Source organism: Pundamilia nyererei, unplaced genomic scaffold, assembly GCF_000239375.1.
Source record: "Pundamilia nyererei isolate P.nyererei 1_Seehausen unplaced genomic scaffold, PunNye1.0 scaffold00117, whole genome shotgun sequence".
NCBI classification, from domain to species: domain Eukaryota; kingdom Metazoa; phylum Chordata; class Actinopteri; order Cichliformes; family Cichlidae; genus Pundamilia; species Pundamilia nyererei.
In genome coordinates this window covers 454050-475298 of record NW_005187518.1, presented here as the reverse complement: position 1 = coordinate 475298, position 21249 = coordinate 454050, and the positions used below count along the sequence as shown (strand labels likewise).

At 42.3% G+C, this 21249-nt stretch overlaps 1 protein-coding gene across 1 annotated transcript in view; it reads left to right on the top strand.

The window, feature by feature from the left end:
* Positions 1-21189, top strand: part of col26a1 (collagen, type XXVI, alpha 1) — a 26100-nt gene extending 4911 nt beyond the window's left edge. Inside the window, exons 4-14 of the mRNA XM_005742098.1 lie at positions 11723-11784; positions 11889-11994; positions 12559-12666; positions 12806-12943; positions 15554-15628; positions 18014-18066; positions 18159-18221; positions 18658-18693; positions 18776-18820; positions 18909-18993; positions 19876-21189. Coding sequence (XP_005742155.1) covers positions 11723-11784; positions 11889-11994; positions 12559-12666; positions 12806-12943; positions 15554-15628; positions 18014-18066; positions 18159-18221; positions 18658-18693; positions 18776-18820; positions 18909-18993; positions 19876-20003 — 899 coding nt within the window. The 3' untranslated portion in view covers positions 20004-21189. The remainder of the gene's footprint in view (positions 1-11722; positions 11785-11888; positions 11995-12558; positions 12667-12805; positions 12944-15553; positions 15629-18013; positions 18067-18158; positions 18222-18657; positions 18694-18775; positions 18821-18908; positions 18994-19875) is intronic.
* The last annotated feature ends 60 nt before the right edge of the window (positions 21190-21249 follow it).

Here is a 21249-nt window from a genome sequence, read left to right as displayed (position 1 = left end):
TGGAGTAAGTGTAGGAATGCCATCTCTGCTTTCCAGTTGCTGTTCTTGTAATGTAATTTACACAACAGTTTTGAGTTGCTGAATGTCTGACAGCAAGTCGCGCGTCATGTTTGAGAACTCCTGACGTGAGAAGTAGTTATGTTGCATAAGTTATGGCGCGTTTTGTTTTTGCATTTTGTTGATGTTGTTTTGGGGCTCATATAAGCAAGATGTAACAAGAATTAGAGGATCAGGTATGCAGATTCACTAGATCGGTTAGCTATTTACACTGCTTCCAGGCTTCATGTTACCCTAGGTTAACCATCTTCGTGTCACAGATGTAAGATATGGTACCAGTGGTCTGATGTTACTGTTGGCAAGGAAGCAAAAAAAGCATATTTTCCAAAATATCACCATGTTCGTTTAACTGCAGACCATTTTGGCTGACGATAGGAGTCCGAGCACTCATCTTTGAGTCTGTAAGTCACTTGGGCGACACTGAACATGAAGGCCTGTGCAGCAGAAAACTGCCGTTGGGGCACAGAGCCAGCTGTTTTATTGAGAGGAAAGAGGACAGCTTTAACCAATGAAGATGACATCAACTCTGGTTTTGGTTTGATGGAGTTCTGGCTCGACTTCAGAGGCACCCGAGGCCCTCAGAGATGTACAGACAGAGGACCTAGAGAAGGCGAGAGTCAAATTAAGGCAGACGAAGATGTAAAGATGCTTGTTTCTCTAGTTGTTTCCTTTTTCGATATCCTGAATCATTTTCCGCATTAAATTAATACCTTACTGTCTTTAATCATCACTCTTTATCAAATAATCTCAGAGTCATTAATGAAGATGACTTGGAGCTGCTGTGAGTGGAGCTGTTTTATGCTTGATCACATTCTATTTAAGGCGATATCATTCATTCGCCGACAACAGAACAAATAGAAGCTTTGGAGTTACATGCTCAGTTGATAGACAGAATAATAAGCAGTTTGACAATTTACTGCTTATTAAATCAACATTTTAAGCAAAATAAATGCAGAGCACCACAGACTTTCACCCCTTGTTTGGAAATTTGCTGATTTTCTTTCTCTCATGTGAAACTAAACTGAGCGTTTTTGTATTTTGGACCCTAAGCTTGATTATATCACCAAGATCTTTAACATCATTTTACCTCTAAACACTTTGTTTTTGTATATATCTCTCTGTGACAACCTTTTAAGACTGAAAACAATCCTGAAGCTTGCAGCCAAACTCTAGGGCCAAGCTGGTGTCAGAGTCTGGATTTTTGTGCGTTTGCTAATGGAAAATGGGCGTTTTCTCGCCGCGCTGACACCCTGACCCGTCAATATTTTTGACAGCCTGGTTTGTGCTGGCTGTGTACCGTGCATCTCAAGATTTAAACGCTGCTTTTCAGCAGAGTTATGCTAACGCATGACGGCATGGAACACATTTAGGAGAAATGTGTTCGTAATTTCCTTGCCCCCTCCCCTCCACTCTGTCACAGCGGCACCCCGGCACCTATCTGCACACATGATCATATTTACTGCAAGGATTTGGGGTTTCCTTTATGTATGGGGAACATAATCCTAAAGGAATTAGAGACAGGCCCTGTGCTGATGAGAGCGGTGACCTTTGATCCTGTGAAAAAGCTCAGGAAAAGGGGGAAAAGGGGGGGGGGGGGTGTTCACTTTTTTTGAAGCAAAGTTAACGATGAATTTCATTAACGTGGTGAAAAGGTGTCTGACAGCTCCGGATGTCAAATGTGTTAACTTGTTAACGCTGCAGCCATAAAGTTGCTAAAGTCACTGTTTCCCCTCTGCAGCTAGATGAGGAGGAAGTGTGTTAAAATGCTTTTTGGAGGGATTATCTTGAACACCAGCAATATTAAATATCATTCAGAAATAGCGTCAGATTTTTTCCATTTTATCATCCGCTGTCATCGCCGTGCAGGCCTTTGCTCCTTTGCCCTCTCTTTTTCTTGCCACTGCTGGGCTCTTTATCTTCTTATTCCTTACCGCTTTCCACTTATCTGACTTCCTATGTCCTTTAGATCTCCTGCTTTCCTCTCCTTGGAGTAAAGCGATAAAACAGAACCGTGTCCCACATGTGCTGCCCTAGACTGCAGCCTCTGCAGAGTGAGGACTTGACTGATGTCTCTGTTACATTTCAGGTTGCACTGAAATATAGGTCAGAGGGTGCCCTTCGACTTGCAGGGAGCTATGGGATAGCGTCGCTGTTCCTGCTCCTGGTCTGATCTGCCTGATGGATGATGCTCTGTTCATGCTCCTTCTGCAGTTTTTCATTCATGTCCTCTTCTTATCAGCGGCTCTTCCTGCCTTTCAGTGATATCTTAACATATGTCCCTCTATCTGTCTGCAGCTCCACACATCTGTTTATTGAGAGCTGTGCAGGTAAAGTTCCCAAGGTCCTAAAAAGGCTCCTTGAAACGTTTCCACAGTCATGGTTTCATATCTGAGATTTGGTGTAAACTGCAGATTTGTTTTACGGTTTTGTTGGAAGCAAACACATTTGCTCACTGGATCAGGTTACGCTCAGAATGAAGGGGCTTGTATGACATGCTGCTCATCAGAAATTAAGAGCTTCTGGTAAAAAGAGAAAGAGAGCGAGGGGATCCGATACTGCTTAACAAGTGAGGTCTACCCTCGACTTTAAAAGATGTTGTAACACACAGATTCTAGGTGTGTCAACAAGGGAGAATTGAAGGGGAAAGGGACCTGACTAAAAAAAGTTAAAGAGGGAAAATCAGTCCAGTGTCCAACTTGCAAAAGGGACAGAGGCCAACGCCAGCACTGCTACAGGTCGTCTGCCCTCTCTAAAGGCCGACCACTTCCACAGGTGTCAGCGGTTCTCCTCTTAAACCCAGAAACTCTGTATGGAGCAGACCGAGAATCACTCCAGCCTGAGCAAGCCAGCTTTGCCTTATCAGGCTCTGACCTCCACTGAGACACAGCAAAGTCTGACTCAAGTGTTGCAGTGTGCAGTGGAAGCACAGTCAAACACACCTGCCTTCAATTAACCCAGCCCAAACACAGCCATTGGCTCACAGCAATTGTGAAACACACAAACACAAACATATAGACACACACACCCAAAACCACTTGCAAATCAGTGCCAACTGCCCAATGTGGTGGAGAGTTAGCGCGCAGATGATACTCTTCTGTTACACCGTCTCTATGGTTTCACCTGAGCAGTAATAGAAACAGTTCAGCTCAGACCCACTGATGAATGTAAATGAATGAAAATACTGAGATCAGTTGAACTGAATGGTGCACGAGTACAAAGCGATTCAGTCTGCAGCTACTCCAACACACAGTCTCTGTGTAAAGATAATAAAAAAACATTACAGCAAAAACTCTAAAATATGCGATATAAAACCATGAAAACATAAATACACGGTGCAAATGATTCATAAAATGGCTCGGGTAACGGTTGCAGAGCAAAGCTTGCAATGAGGTAGTTATAATTATAGTTAAAACAGGTCTATGGGGGCCTCTTGATGGACTGATTAAGTGCGTTTGTAGCTCTTGTAGTAAAACTGCCTCTGAGCCTCGAGGTCCGTGCATGAAAGGCTCTGTAGCTTTACCAGATGGGAGCAGTTCAAATAGACTCTGGCATGAGTGTGCAGGGTCCTTAAGATGCTGGTGGCTTTCCTGAGGCGGTGTGTGTAAACAAATAGAAGTTCAGACTTTAACTTTCTCCTTTTGAGAAGAAAAGAAGTCCACTCCACCCAGAAAGGTGATGGGGAGGTAGTTTCTGAAGGCATCCGACCACCCAACGAGCACAGCCAGCTCTCTGTTTGTTTACCGCACTCACCATTCGACTGGACCGTGTGAGGATGTAAGCATTCACAAGGCAGACAGAAAGTGCAGCTGAGGCTGATAAGCTGCCATTTTTTTTGTAGGCTTTTGTTTTATTAACCCAATTATTGAACATAATGATGGCAGTAAATGAAAAGTCTTTACAAAGGTGTTACAGTTGATCCTTAGAGGGACATAAATGTCTCTGTGAAATATCACAGAGAGACGTTTCAGACCAAACAGGAATGAACTCCCCGAGAAAGTCATTAGAATACATCCTTCTGCTGTGAGCGTGAACATTTGCACCAGATTTCATGAAGAGTCCGTCCAACAATGGACATCGTTTCTGTCAAGCACGTCCGTCTTTACTGCGATGGACTAACAACCTGTCCAGGTTGTAAATAAGTAGATTAATTGTTTTTCGTCTTTATTTTATAGTTCCATCCATCTTACTGTGCTTCTGCTATAACCTGTCACTTCTTTCTCTGTTTCCACCCTTTCCTCCTGTTCATTAACTCTTAAAGAAACAACATTTGAACCTCAGAAATATCCGTCTCGTTTCAACCGATCACTCTGCGATCATTTCTCTGAGCACCGTCATCTCATAGCACGACGATGGCTTTGTGTCTGTGCACCAGCAGGCTCATCCGTCTCCAACATCTCAGCGGCGGCGCAGCAGTGTGTGCTGCGTTGGCTGACGAGCCGGGCGATGCGGCACGATGATGGGATGGCGGCGGATGCGTCCTGACAGCGCGAGGGAAATCACTGAAAAAAATGGGTTGTTTTCTCAGATTTGAAGAGATTCATTTTGATGCGTATGCCCGCTGAGTAGTAGCATTTCGAGAGGGAGAATGTCAGATAAATACCAGCTCATCATTGTGGTTTTAAGGTCCATTATTTTGCCATCACAACATCTCCTTCTACGTGCAATAACGGCACCGTGGACCAGACGCCAAGTATCTGTACTCATAGTTTTTATGGTTTATAGAAATGGTGTGTGGCCTGTCAGCTGGCATCACAACGAAAAATGCTAAATGGTCTCACTGTGGACTGCGAGGCATCTAGATTTTCCAAAAACAGCCCCATTCACCGTCCACCAGCCACCGCCGTCAAAGTGGGTGTGTGATTTAGTGAGTGAGAGCTTGCGGCTGGGCGAGTGTGTGTCTGTGTGTGTGTGGGTGTGTGTGTTCTGTGCCAGCTGTTCTTCATGCCAGCAATTGCTGACCACTTGCTGGCTGGGTCCGACACACAACAGGCCTCTGGGACGCAGCCAGAGGCTGTCTGTGGTCTGCACAAACGCACACATACACAAACACACAGCCTGCGTGCACAGTTGTCTGTTTTTCTTGGTGATGAGAGTCTTAAGATGCTCCAGGAAGATGTTTCGGCGTATCCCCACTCTGCACTCCCCACACATGCAGACAGAACTAACATTTAGTGGCGGTGAAAATGACCGTCCCCAGCCGTGTGCGTCATGGTTTGTTTTGTGGTTGAGGTTGTCTCTGTAGGTGTTTGTCCAAAAGAAAAAAGAGAACCTGCAAAAAGGAGATTTGTCTTTGATCTATATCCATGTCTAATGTAGGAAATGTAGCTGTCTCAACACATGCTATGCCCGCAGTCTGACTTCCATGATTGCCAAAATATCCTGCGCTGTCTTGCACCGCAGATCAAACAATGGGGATGATTCATTAAACCAGTTGTAGGTTTCTTGTTTTCATTCTTTATCTCCCGAGAGTATATGAACCTATTTACACTCAGATCTCGTCCTGGGGCGGGAAGGTTTGATGCTGCGAAGTCAGCCTCCTCGTCTCTCACTTCTCAGTGCCAGACTTAACAGCTGATCTTATCGCATAAGACCAACGACAGGTTTGCTTCCACAACATGTTATTTATGTTTATGCAATTCACTTTCATGGTGTATTTTTGTGTGACTTTAAGATAATTAGGTAATGTATGTTGCTAAAAAAATGTGCTCTTTTAATTCCATCGTGAATTCCCAATAATATCTGATAGGATGTAACATCTGAATCCATGGAAAAACTGCTTAGACTCAAACTCCCTCTTGTCTTTGGTGCAGGAAAGTTCCCTGTTTTCTCAGTTTGTTTTTTCTCCTCACAAAAGACAACATGATCCCGAATCTTTCCCACGAGCGAGCGCGGTCCAAGAAAAATAACCTCAGCTTGTGTTGCCATAGTGTAATTATGGATCCAAACAGACTCTATAGCTGCGGTCCCCGCTCTAAACATCAGCTCGATCACAGCGGAAGTTTGGTTTTCTGAAACCAACGTAATTAAATTCCAACTCTAGAAACAGAAATCCCGCCCACCACCTTTCGGGAACAGCAAGAAAAAAAAATTTCTTCTTCTGGTTTACATTTATGGTAAATTGACTTAGTTCTGGTGTTTCCTGTGGTGAGTGTTTATAACATAATGAGATGTGGCTGGTTTATTTCTGGTCCTAGATGGAGGCGAGATAAAGGCTGGACATGTTAGCTCATTAGCAGTGAAGAATGGAGCTTTTAAGGCCATACTGGGCGAGGCAGAGACACTCATTCCTGCAGCAGCTGACAGGACACAAGTGTCATGCAATTAGTTCACAGAGGCCTGATATAATGTTGAGCAAATCTACCCTCACTGGCCACTTTATTAGAAACCATGCTAGCCCCATGATGGGCCCTCTTTTACCTTCAGAAGTTGATCAAGTCTTCGTGCCATAGATTCTACCAAGGTGCTGGAAACAGTCCTGAGAGATTTTCGTCCACACTGACATGATCGCATCACAGATGCTGTATATTTGTTGCCTGCAAATCCATGATGACAGTCTCTGGTTCCACCGCATCCCAAAGTTGCTCTATTGGACTGTGACCATAAAAAGTCTGCAACCTCAAGCAACTATGGATGAGAACACCACAGGTTACAAGAGGGTAAATCCCAAGATTTCTCAGCTTCAAGGTGAATGACTGATGGAATGACCTACGAGAGTGCAGGACATCAGTGACTGACATGTGACCTGGTAGCTGTAAGCGATTTGCTGACGTGCATCGTTATGAAACGGACTCCTGGTCGCTTTCCACATTCCAAGGTCCTGTTGCCTAGGCAACACATATTTACCAACAGGTCATGTGTCAATCAATGATATCCTGCACTCTCATTGGTAGTCGTTTCAATAGATCACCTGGAAGGTGAGAAAAGTCCAGCTCAGGTCTAGCTCACTTCACCTGTAGTTGCTTGAAGCTGCTGAATACCAGTAATTTCCATGGAAATTTAAAGACATTAGGTGTCTTCATAAGACAAAACAAAAACACTAAGATAACCTTTTTTCAACTTGCTGGTGACTAAAGTGTCCATGAGAGCGCAGGATGTTAGTAATCAGGCAGCTGTGGCTCAGTAGGTCGAGCGCTTTAGCTCTTCATAGTTCAATACTTAGCTAGCTTCTGTAGTCTACATGTCATATGTTTAAAAGCCTTTAGACATAGAATAAAGTAGTGTGAATGGACGAGGGTTGTAGTAAAAACATGCACCGAGTGCTTAAATAAAGTAGGAAAGCATTATACGAGTACCAGACCATTTTACCATATATATGTGACAGGGTAGTAAGGGTTACCTAGGCAACTGGAGCCTGGAATGTGCTTAGTGACCAAATGTCAGCTTCGAGGCGACCTGTGTGGGTGCATGTTAAGCTTTTCGTGTCATGCAGACCTCCTGGTCTCATTGAACACATGCTTCAAAGCCTCCTGATGCACGCTGGGATGACAGATTTTGCCAATCCGACTAAGACTAATACCAAAGACTGTTTAATTTCAGTTTATTTTACTCAGTTTTGTATGCACACAAATGCTTAAGTTTTCATCTTTTTCAGCACTCTTGTTTTTATTATTTTATTCACGTGGCCTCTCTGAATAGTCACCGCCAATTTTTGTTTATTATTTCAAATCTGGGCCCTTACAACCATTTTACCTACAACAGTGTAACACGAGGGTTCGTCACGTGGTTCTAAATGTCTGTAAACGATTATAAACAGCAAGATGGAGACAGATAACTTTACTCTCAGCACACTTCAGTCCCATGTGTCCTCACTAACCAATCAGAAGCCAGGAAATCTCAGGTAAATTCAGGAAAACCAACTTGGCAGATTCGACACGCAGTTATTACTGCTTTGAAAGTGCATGCGTAAACATTCAGATATGTAGACATGTAAATATCACATATAAATGAAAATGTGCACAAAAATAACTCTGTAACCCTCATAAAGACATCTTTGTATATCAAACGACTTCTATGCTTTACAGAGGTTTTATATCTCTTGGTGTTCATTTTGCTTGCCTCTCATTTGTGGTTGTTACACCTGTCTATTGCACTCAATTTGCATTAATTATTGCTCTTTTTGTAAGTTTCTAACTCACTTTGTGTCACCTGCTGCTCTTTCTAGACATTCTGAGTCTCTTTTCCATTATCTTGCATGTCTTTGTGGTTGTTTGTTGGATTTACTAGCGCTTCTGTTTGAAGTGTTAACTATCCCTTTGAACAGAGGATCGGCAGCAGGTGTTTACTGACACACTTTGTGCACAATAGGTTCATTCAGAAATCCTTTCTGCTTCTAGGTGACATGAAACTGTCGGCTTTGCTGTGGCACTAAAGGAAACCTCAATTTTTTTGTGCATGTTTCTGTGCCGATCCATGGTATAGCTTTTGAGAGACTAAAATGTGAATGCTCTGACCCATTTCCAGACAGAGATGAGCTCTAGTTTGGCTGAAAACTAAATGTTGACACATCATCACTGATTAGCTCCTGGAATGCATCACAGACTGATGTACTGTCTAATAGAGGAAGAGTGTCAGAGGGTGGAGACTTCCTCTGGGCTGATGATGAGTAACTATGGGGGGAGATGAAGGCATATCATCTCATCAGTCCTTATATTGTGGAGCCCATGATTGCCCACAGTCTCACTGTTGTGTTCTTCTTTCATGTCCTTAGAGTCTCTGAAGAAACCTCAGTGCTTTCAGTCACAACAAACAGCTCATGTGGGGTCAGCGGTTGAGCAGCTTTCAGTATTTTGGTTGATACATTTTGAGGAATGCGTTTTGGGTTTAACTGTTGATTGTTGTTTCCGTCTGTGGCTACACTCCAGGGTAAAACTCAAGATGTTGAAATGAAGCATTAAGAAACCTCACCCACGCTGTTTGACACGGCGCAGGACTGGGCGTACGCAACTGTGGACTCACAGATGATCTTTAGGCGCTCGCCGTGTCCTATTTTAGTAAAGCGCAAACCTCAGCGGCTGCCATTAGCACTCCGCGTGCTGCGGGCAGACCAGAGCTCGTTTGGGTCATTTTTGTTGTTGCATTGCTATTTTATGAGCGGCAGTTGCTCCTGGTTATAGGTATCCCTGCTATGACCACAATGTGGGTGGGTCCCATCTGCAGGACTGACAGCTGACATTCCACACTTCCTATGAGCCGTGGGCTCAAGGAAGGCTTGGATTTAAAACAAATGCAGGGCTTTTCTTTGAAACTATGTTGTTCTGGGGTTTTTTGCATCAAAGCTAATGTAGTCTATCCAAAATTGCTGCACAGCTAGAAAATGTATAAGTAAGCCTATCTGTGGTTTAGTGGTGGCTAAAATGGTGCAACCTGTGTGTGAGAAAGAGGACCAAAATAGACTGAAGGTAACCAAAGCCAAAACCAGTAAAGCAAATACGCATAGATATTTTGCAGGTTAAGACGGCAAAAAGAAAATAACCTAAGATGCCAGAAAAACTTACCAAACTGACTTTTATTGACAAGTATTATTATCTTGTCATTCAATGGCACATAAAAATGTCTTTTTGTTGTTCCTGCTTGGACACTTAGTTCCAGGGTATCGTTTTGTACCTCTGCCTGCTAGAGATCCAACAGGCTTTTTGAGCCTCAAACCACAGCTTTGGCATTTTAATAATTTCTGTCCAATTTAAGACATTACGCAAAACCCTCTCAAAAATCTTTCAATTACTATCCGCCAACTCTGTAACCATCACGGGGGACGTCTTATATTGTAAACCATGAACTCAAATGGGTATTTGTGCTGGTGGCTCACGTAGTAAGAAGGTCTTTTTATCATAAGGTCGCCAGTTCAACTATAATTCGTTACATATCGGTATAAAAACCAAAGTTACAAAAGAAAATAATCTGCAATACATTACCAGTTAAAAGTCACTATACTGAATCAGGAAGTAGTAGTTAACCTGTGCTTAAGTTATTAATCTACGTTACTGATCTGGCAGATTTCTATGAAACAAACCTCTCAGAGATTTGTGTCTCCAACTGGTCTTAAACTGGGAATGTTACAAATGTTACGTGAATGTGTAAACCACTAGACTGTGGAGCCACACTGTGTTACTAAATCATTGTTTTGGGATAAGTCATCAACAGCCCAGTGAGAGGAAACCTAAACCACAAACACAGCCCTGACTCTTCCCCCCATAAAGACTGACATGTTAATATGAATAATAAAGGTGTTTAGTTTCTGGGTTTTTCAAAGGGTACCTGCATAGGCAGTGACCACCCTCACTAAGTTCTGATGCACATGCTCAGAAAACAGCTTCACAGGTTACTCCTAGTAGGCTTTCAACTTAATATCTAGCTTGGAGATTTCACTCCAAATTTATAAATTCCAGACTTCATTGATTTATTTTAGAATAAATGTTAAGATACTGTCCGTCCATCCATCCATCCATCCATCCATCCATCCATCCATCCATCCATCCATCCATCCATCCATCCATCCATCCATCCATCCATCCATCCAGTTGTCTTCGTATCCAATTCAGCACCAGGGTCGTGAGGGTGGCCACCTGTCACAGGACGAGTGGTATGATACACCAGGTTTTAAGTCTGTTTCATTACTCCACCTGTTTCAAAAATAACCCCAGCGCAAGATTTGAGTATAAAATACAATCTAACTCAATTTTTAAGAAAATGCTGCAACAGATTTACAGAAAACATATGAAAAAAGTGATGATTTTTGCCCTGCTCCACTTCTACAATGAGTCCGGAGTCTTTATTCTTCAGCACCAAACAGCAGACAGAGTCAGTTAGAGACCATAGATGCTGAACACCGTGGACTGTTCAGCAGCTAAAGAGCTGGAGCTTTCTGTTAAGAGGTGGTGGAGACCAAAATCAGAGCTAAACAGAGAGTGAACAGTAAACTTCAATTCAACAAGCCGACACAAATACGACAAATGAAGGATGTTTCTCTGTTTCTGTGGTAGAACATTTTCACCACATGATTTAAAAGCTAAACACTTTGTCCACATGATGACTTGTCGTTTCTCTCCAGCGCCTCCAAGTGGCCAAACAAGCTCACTGCGAGTTAATACACATGCAGTGTTGTGAGTGTTTAGAGCAGAAGAAATGTGTACTCTAAAATAAACCGAGTGGGTGACACTGCCTCAGCCTCTGAAAAACACTGGAGCTCAGTGGCAGGGTGAATCTGATTTATTTGGCACTAGATGTTGATTTTGGCTGCGGGCTTTGTGTGTTTAGCTTTTCGTGGGATAAGAAAACATAAATTAAAGCCAATATGTTTTCATGTGCTGCTTTAAATGGTTTGGGTATCTGGAGGAAGATGTGAGTGTGGGCAGACAGACAGAAGCACGCAGAGCTTTCACGCAAGCGAGAATTTCATGAGAAGTCCTGACAATATTTATTCCCTGAGCAAGTGACATGATTTAAGGAGGAATTCATAATAAATTCTCGGGTCTGGTTTGATGAGCATTGTTCTTGTGTATCTTGGCCTGACCTGCTCTGTGTGAGATGCTACCGATGGTGCCAGGATGAAAAAAAGAAACAGGAATGAAACAGACAAGGCGGAGAGGAGAGAATAAGGAAAGACAGATGGCGAAGAAGCAGCGTGTGTGTCTGCTGTAATGTGGAAATATGTCTTTCTTTCTTACAGAGTGCATGAACTGCACCAGCTTCAATCAAATGAACAGCAGAATAAATGCGATAGAAAAAAAGGTAAAGAAAATCCGTCAGATCCATCCATCCTGACAGCAAAACGCTGTAAGTGTTTGCAGTGGATGCTTAACAGATGTGTCAAACATCTGCCTCTCTGTTTCCAGATCACACTCTTAGAAGAGGGATGCTCAGCTCTGCCCACAGCCAGTAGTTTACCGGGGGGCTCAACGGACAATGAGGTGGACGCATCCCGCCCCACTCTACCACCAGGTGAAAACACATTCAAGTGTTTTTTTGTTCATATTTCAAGGGAAAACTTTCTTCCTAAACCTCTTGGTTTTTAGATCATTGAATTGATGAACCAATCAGTGTAAAGATACTACTCTGGGCTTTATAGGAAATACTGTTAGTCATTCTTCTGGTATTTTTACCTCCCAAACATTAGTCAGGGAATCAAGTGAATGTAAAACCGATTAATCAATTATGAAAATAATCAAAAAGTGGAAAATTTGTCTCGGAGCAATCAGTGTTTTTTTTTTATTTTTTTATTTTTTCTCTCTATCATGTGTTGTGCATGTGTTCTGGTGTGATCTGATCTGGCGTGTATACCGTGGAGAGGAGTAAACACGCAGCGTGGTGTGATAAAATTTATACTTTCTGGCCAGCAACCATCTGGCTGCAGACAGAAAAGGAATTAGATGGAAGATGGAACGAATTATGGCGCTCAAGGTTTTTGATAAGGGTTTTTTTTGTCCATTGTTCTTTGTGGAGTTAGATGATCACTTAATTCTGCTTTTCACTCATCATTTTCACTCTTTCTCTCTCTCTATTTAGGAGCATCAGGAAACAGAGGGCCTCCAGGGCCAATGGGACCTCCAGGGCCTCCAGGTTCTACAGGACTTCCAGGTCTACCAGGGTCTCCAGGCAGTTCTGGACCTGTTGGTAAAAAAGCAAAAACATTTAGCAGTCAGTCTGATCATTTAAACATGGTTTGGGAAATTATTGCTATTGAGCTGTTTTATTAAAAATTTAACTCGTTCTTGTTTAAAGCTGAGCTCGCTTATTTTTCCTTGATGCTCAGGACCAAAGGGAGAAAGAGGTTTTCCTGGAGAGATCGGTCGACCCGGCCCCCCTGGCCCACCAGGTCCTTCGGGTCCTTCAGAACCGAGTCCGTTTCCTGTCAGAAACCGGGGCGACGTTTTTCACGTGGACCATCAAGGTAGGCGATTCCAAGTCAAATGTGCTATCTCACAGTAACTTAGAGCTAAATTCTCCCAGATGGGCTCAAATGAGAGCATGATAGTAGAGCTTACCCATATGGATGAATTATGACCCGAGAACTATTGTAAAACCATTCGAGCATTAAGTTTTTGGACGGTCTGAATTGGTGCCATTACCTCAAGTCCATTTCTGCAGTTCATCCTGCACCGGGTCATGTGCTTCATGCTCACATATCTCATGTTCTTGTCAGGCAGAACATGAACCCTGGTCACACCGGTTTCTGTACGTGGAAAATAGTTTAAAGGGGAAACAGGTGGAAGCACAGAGGCCGTTTTTAGAAAAAGACCCAAACTTGCAACGGAGAGAGTATTGTTTCTCTTCCCCAGCAGGGCTGGCATAGATTTATTTTAATTGTTTCCGTGTGTGTTTGCTGCTGCAGAGCCACTGTTTACTGCAACCTCGTTTAACACAGTTGGAAAGCGTTCATCTAAATCACAAGATTAGGCTTGGGAGTTTTAAAAAGACTCTTGATTATAAAATACACCGACTCATTTTTCATTCTTTGTTTCCAGTTTAGTACAAAGTCATGCATTTGTACACTCGCTGCACAGATCGACACATGCAAGGGTGAAGCTTTGGTATTGGATGTTAACATGAAAGCATTGCTTTTTTTTTATCATTTGCAACATTTAAGTGATCATATCTTTTAACAAATAGGCAATAGAAGCGCAATACATATATGAAAACATTACTTCTCTGCTGTTGAACACTTCACTTTGACCACAGGGAGGCAGTAGGAATCCATGCTATAATCATTACCTCACGAGGACTGCTGGCTCTGATTAGGCTTTTGGCTTTGTCTGCCTTTCTGAGCCCGGGACTGTGTCTGCGGGTCTGGAACTATGTAGATTTGGGTCTGTGGGACCATGTAAGCTGAGGGGGGCCAACTGGCTGTAAATCAGACCTAATTTGTTAGCTGTCAGCACAACAGTCTGTGTTTTGGGGGAACTGGCCACGGCCCCGAGCCAAAAGCTGGGCTGGCTTTGAACAAGGGAGGAGATAGTCTGCCACTCATGTGGAGTTTCTTAGGGAGGCAGCCAGGCTCAAGGAGACTGTAGCATTAGAAAATTAGTTCCAGAGGGAAATCTGCTCCATCTAGAGCCTTACAGTGGACTGCAGCCATAATGTAACAGTGCTGTCTCAACACGGGGGAAGACTGACGCTGAACATATGTTGAAGTGGTGAGGAAGTGTGGCGTGGTTTCAAACAAAATTTATACTTACAAGTGTACTTTAAAATATCCAACATGTCGAGAACAAGACATGACTTCCACCTCGTGCTTGCTTTCTATGAAGACAGATCATGTCCAGGCATTTATTACTCCGTTAAATGGGACCTCTTTGAGATCAACCAGCTGTTCATGTCCATCAATGGCTCACAGGATGTATTCCAGCTGCTGACTGCTGGGGAAACTCTACCGTCTGGCTGGAGACCCCCTGATGTTTTAACTCTTGTGTAGGTTTGAATTAAACATCCTATCACACGACGTATAGGCTTTTTGATTCTCCAGCAGGGTAGCGGTACATGTATTCAACAACTGGACGATATACTGTAAATACAAATATATTTTTTAAGACGTGTTTGAAATGCTCAGAACACAGCAAATAAAACCTGGAGGCAGATCTGGTATCTTTAGGCTCTTTCTAAATCTGCAGGTACTTTTGTAAGTATATGGACAGTGACTCAATTTTTGTAGTTTTTCCCTCCTTATAGCATCACAGTAGATTTTAAATCAAAGAGTCGAGATGTGATTGAACTAAAATAATTGTCATTTATAAAGATTATTTGAAAAATAGAAATCCTTCGCAGTCAATGAGTACCTCAAGTCTGGAACCCATGGACGTCACCAAATGCTGTTTGCGCTGCGGGACTTTAGTGCAAACACCTTAAGTTGCTGCTTGTTTGTTGGACTATCTGCCTTCAGGTTTGTCTTCAGTAACTGAAAAGCATGGCCTGTCAGGTTAAGAACAGTTGACTTGGCCTTTGCATTTACACTTTTTATGTCTAAATAAAAGTGTAATAAACTTGTAACTGTGAGGGTGTATCTGTTTTTATAATAAATTTGCTCCAGTGTCCAAATTGCAGGGACACGCTTTATAGTTGCCACTGAATGAAGCCTACTTCACACCAACATTGCTGTCTTTGTAGCTCTAATAACCACAAAACTTCTGGCAAGCACCAGCACTGCAGTCATGGAAACTTTGGCAATTTTTCAGAGTAACTGACTGGTCAGTGTGTTGCAGCCGGTGAGTCACTTCAGTAGATTATTCACAGCGTTGATTAATGACGGTATTTATACAAAAACAGTTAAATTTTAAGTAAACGGGAAATGGGCCACAATCTAGAGGAAAATTGAAAGGACTTTATTAACATTTCTACTTTGCTGACGGTGTAAATATTTGCATGGCTGCATATTAGCAGATGATTTATTATAAAAACAAAAAAACCACTCCAAATGATAAGCTGCGGTGAACTCACCTCTTGTTGTTTCGGATGCTCAGTAGATCAGATGTTCACGTTTTCTTATCTGTTTTGTTTTCCCTTGCAGAAGAGAACCCCATCCATGCCGTTCTCCAGGAACCTCAGGTCATAGCTGGTCCTCCCGGTCCAGTCGGCCCCTCAGGTATGAATAAAAGCTGTTTTCTGCCCTCAGTCCTTCAGTGCAAACACATATCACCCAGGCACAACTATAGCAGGCCTGGGTGAGCAGGCGACGCATCATTGCTGTAGCGTCATGGGTTTGAGTCCGCCCCGGGCTGTTTTCTGAATGTCATTTCCCTCAATTTCCTGTCTGGTCTAATGAAGACCAAAAAAATTGAATGTTATCCAAACCTTCATTGTTTACATTCTCAGCACATTCTCAGAAAAAGCTCAGCACAGATTAGTACAACTAAAGCAAATCTTTCTTTTTTTGTTTTTGATGGTGTTGTGCCTAAAATATGAAATGTTTTTTTACATTAACCTTTGACTGGATCCCATCACTGGATCCGAGCGTGGATAGAATCAGTGGTGGAAACTGACTGAGTCCATTTACTCCTGTGTTTTACTGAAGTAAGATTTCCATGTACTTGTAAAGCTTCTTTTGGCCGTTCCTTGATTCACAAAGCGGGCAGCTCCACATGTTTGATTCTGCAGATTTTTACACCGGAAGCTCTTTTTGTGACTCAACCCACAAAGGATTTGTGTCTCCTCCTGGTATCAAATCAGGGATCTTTCAATTGTCACCGTTTAAACCGTTAAACTTGTTATGAATTATCAGTGCATGAGACAATAATACATATCTATACATATTTTGAGTGTAAATATGTATAAAATATAAAATGCAGTTTTTCTATGAGGATTTCATTCTTTTCATTCAGTTTTCCCTATGTGAAAAAATTGCCAACTAAACCTAATAACTGGCTTTGTCACACTTAGCAGCAAGAACTGTAATCAAGTGTTTGTGATAACTGGAAAAGAGTCTTTCACATCGTTATAGACAACTTTTGGTTTTAATTCAGCCACAATGGAGGGTTTCCAAGCATTAGCAGCCTGCTTAGGGTCATTTGGACTTTGAATAGGCCACTTGGAGCCATCCAGAGGTGGACTTGCTTGTGTGTTTTGAATCTCTGTGCTGCTGCATAACCCGAATGTGCTTGAGCTTCAGGGCATGAACTGATTACTGAAAATTCTCCTTCAGGATTTTTTGGTAGAGAGCAGAATTCATGCTTCCATTAATTATCCATCAAACTACCACCAGCATGTTTGACTGCTGGTATGATGTTCTTTTTATGAAATGCTGTGTTAGTTTTATGCCAGAAAAAAACAAAAAGGTAGCTTTTGTCTCATCAGTACACACAATATTTTCTCTGGGATGATGAAGATGTTTTTTGGCAAATTTGAGATGGTGATTTTTTAAGTATTGTAACTTGGAACTCTCCCATAAATGCCATTTTTGTCCAATCACCTTCTTATCATATGAACTCTGACCTGAACTGAGGCAAGTGATGCCTGCAGATGTTTAGATCTTGCTCTGGGGTCTTTTGTGACCTCTTGGATGAGTCGGATGGGCTGTTGGAGTAATTTTGGTAGGTCGACCACTCCTTGGAAGCTTCACCACTGTTTTCTCCATTTGTGGATGAATGTGAATGGTTCTCATTGTGGTTGACTGGAGTCCCAAAACCTTAGACGTGGCTTCGGGACTCTTTCCAGACTGATAGACGTCAATGACTCAGCAGTTCTTGAGGTTTAATGGGCGTGGCATAACGTGCTAGTGTCTGAGGTTTTTTATCCTTCTTCACTTTGTCAGACAGGTTCTGTTTAAGTGATTTCTTAATTTAACAGGTCTGGGAGCAATCACTTCTGGGTGTGGCTAGTAAAGTTGATCTCAGCTTTCCAAAAATGTGGTTAATCACAGTCAATTTATGATTTAACAAGGCAGGGTAGTAACTTTTTCCCATAGGGCCAGGTGTGTTCGGATATTTTTTTCCCACTTTAATAAATGAAATCATAATTTAAAAACCATCATGTTTTATTTACTCAGAGTATCACTGGCCAATATTAAACCTGTATCACAAAAAAAAGCCCTAAAAAAATCAGGAAGCGTGCAAATACTTTTTGACAACACTGTATTTGTAATGTTAGGTTATAGAATGATTCAAACTGAGCATTTTTACATTGTAGAGGTAAATACTTCTAAATACTTCTTCAGCTGCAGAGACAAAAAGTAATTGTTGTAACACTTCATAATGAAAACAATCACGTAATAGCTCTGGAGTATAAGCAAGACATACTGCAGTTTTAAAACACTGATACAAAATGTCTAAGTGCGACTTGTACTCGGGGGTAAAAATGAGAAAAAGAAAAGATGGTTAATTATGCATCTATTTTAAACTCTGGTGAATCCCTCTCACAGGACAATGTAATCCTAATATTGACTGTGTTAAGTTTTTACACTCTGAGCCCAGATTAAATATTTGCCATTCATCAGTTTAGCTCAACGTGAATGCATTTGTGAACAACTCTGCAGGTGCACCAGGAGAGAGAGGACGTGCAGGGATACCAGGTCTGCCGGGACAAAATGTGAGTGTCTATCACTGAGACTGCTGCACAAAGTAAACAGTTATGTATGACTGGCATCGCTAATCCGTGTCCTTCTCTTTGTCTGACACGAGGGCAAGGAGGGCCTCCCAGGCAAGCCCGGCAGTCCCGGCCCTAAAGGAGATCCAGGGGAGCGGGTGAGGCTGCTTTAAAAAAAATCATCCTCATTATTGGATTATCGGGCTGGCTGAGCATATTTGTTGCTGATGAGCTATCAAAATGCTTTTTGTTCTACGTTTTGTAAGTGGCCTTCGCTGTCATGCAATCTTAAACACATTAAAGGTGAACGAGCTTTTCTTCAAAGACTCACTCCAAGCCGTGACTAATCCTCTTCTCTCTCTCTCTCTCGCTCTCTCTCTCATCCAAGGCCAGGCCTCACTAATCAGGGCAGCCATGTCAGGTCCCCTCTGCAGTCAGCTCTCTACTGGGCCTCTGCCTTTAAACCTGATCCCCTTCCTTTACTAGCTTGATTTAAGACTGGATATCGGGTGAAGAGGCAGATTAGTGAGGGGATAAAAATGCAGGAATCTTACGTGTTTTTTTCTCTCTCTCTCTCTTCATTTCCTTTGCCAGGGACCCCCGGGTGCCACAGGCGAGCAGGGCCTACCTGTAAGTAGAAAATTATTCTGCTGCATAAAATACACACACACTCACACATAGATAACAACATTATTTCACTCTCTGCTCACAGGGAGCACCCGGGCCAAAAGGAGAGCCAGGAGAAGGCTTGAACGAGGTAAGAGGCGAGAGGGTGTGTTTGTTTTTTTTCTCCTCCTGACCTCATTTGAAAAACTATCCTAAATAAACATGCCGGTGCTGTTCAGGGCGAAGCCGTGCAGCAGCTCAGGGAGGCCCTGAAGATCCTGGCTGAGAGGGTCCTGATCCTGGAGCACATGATTGGCATTCATGGTGAGGAGAAAAACTGCCAGACGGGAGAATTATTACATTAAAGGAACAAGTTGACATTTTGTGGAAAAAACACTTATTCATTTTCAGGCGGGGAGTAAGATGAAAAGACTGATACCGCTCCCAGGTCTGCCCCTTAAGTTTAAAGCTGCACTCACCTGCACTCACAACTAGCTGAATATAGAGAAAAGACTGGAACCGAGACCCTAGAGTGTTAGAGAGGAAATCCCCACCAATCAGATGATCCCCTATAAGCAAGCAATTGGCGATAGTGGGAAGGAAAAACTCTTTTAAAAGGAAGGAACCCCAGAACCAGCCTCAGGGGGAAACATGACCAGTTAGGATGAAGGCAAAGAGGAAGTAAGGGTAAACAACAGGGAGAGAGGTCAAAACATCCTGAAAAATTACACATTCACTTACACAATTTTAGGTACAAACATTAAGAGGTATGCACTGGACTTTCTCTTGATACTAAGCAGTTTGCAGGCAACCTGGATTTTCCTCCAGGTCCAGATAGTGTAAGCCATTTGCAATCCCTGGTTGCTAAATAATTAGCTTTAAAAAGTGCTTTAGTTTTCCTCTTTGGCTGGTCACGCACTCCCCCACCTTTCTTAGAGCTCATCATACTCTAATGTATGCTTATTGTTTTCCAATTCACTTATATTTTTATGTTAGTTAGTGTAATAAAACCTCCATTTTCTCCATTCTGGTGTCCAATTTGTATCACAGCCTACATGAGAACGGTGTCAGTCTTCTCTTCTAATTGCTCCAGAGAGCAGTTTAGATGAGGGATCCTAAAATATCAAATGATTCCTGTTAAGCAGTGTTTATAGATGAGCATTTTCTCGCTGATAGCTGTTTTTTAATCTTTATTGTTTTACACAGAAACCTCTGAGGGATCTGGATTTGGCAGCGTTTCAGACCCGCTGTCTTTCACTGCCCTCAAAACCAAACGCCTTCAGCCTGTTCAAACTCCAGCACTGCGCGAGAGACAAAGACGAGTTGCCCTTTAAGAGGATCGTCTAATTTGGATGCTTTTGTTAGTAGTTGTGGAGGATGTTGCAAACTTTTGCATAACTGGATATCTGATTTATCAGATTCTTCATACCTTTTTTTTGTTAATGTATTTTTGTTATAATGGCCTTCTTTGACACACACAAAAAGTACTGTTGTAAAAATTAAGTTCTATACAGACATGAGATGTTGAGCATTTCTTCCATATAAAAGGCTCCCCCCAGCCTTTTTCACCCTGTTGCTGCGTGATCATAGTCTGCATAACCTCGGCAGAAGCACTTACATGTTGTTATACAATGAAATATCATCTCATAAAATGTTATGAGCCTTTTGGCATCTTTCTTTCCTCAGATAAAAGACTGCCTAGTAAAGGCATCAATTCCCTTGGCTGAGGTTGCAAAGCAGCTCAGAGCTGGACTGAAAATATACTATTAAGTGTCAAACATGTTCTTGGAATAACCTCGAGGTTCATCTTCTGTGCCTGTCCAACATATTTCTTACCCTCCTTTCTCTCTGTCTCTCTGCTGCTCTGCCTTGTTAATACTGAGGTAAGACATGACAAGCTGCCAAGAATATCTGCTTAAAATAAGGCTAGGTGAAATGAGTAACATCTGGGGTCACATCTGGAAAGCTAAAGGAAGGGGATGCTGGAACCGGTGAATTTTAGCCTGGAAACAACAACCGCCGCCTGGCCCCAGTGCTCCTTCATGCAAATGCTGTCAGGGGACTCTACTTGTCAGGGTTACATTGACTTCTTCATAAACTGCCTCTGAGATTTCTTTCTAAACTGATATGATTATTGTATAACAAGTCTCCGGGAGACCCAGCTGTTGGTTTCTGAATAAAGCTCCGGCCTTGTCTGGTATTTGTTTTCTAGCTTACAAGCTCCTTATGTGAAAGGCATGTTTGGAAATATGCCGGTGCGTTTTCGTGCCAAGAACTAGAGCTATGATCAATACCACTCTCATTTCTGGAGGTAAATATTAAACAGCTTTCCTAAGGTTAAGAAAAAAATAGCACAGCTGGGGATTACGGTGCTGCTCTCACAATCTATCATCTGTTTGGTTTGCCTCAGTTTGAGATTTTACGAATTTCTGACAGCCACAATAATTTTCCATCTAGTGAAGAACTAAATGAAAAACTACAGCTCTGTGATCTGCTGACATCTTAATAAAATCCAGTATTAACACCAGTGGATTTACACTTTTTGTGGTCTACAGTTTCACTTGTTAACAGGCTGTGAAA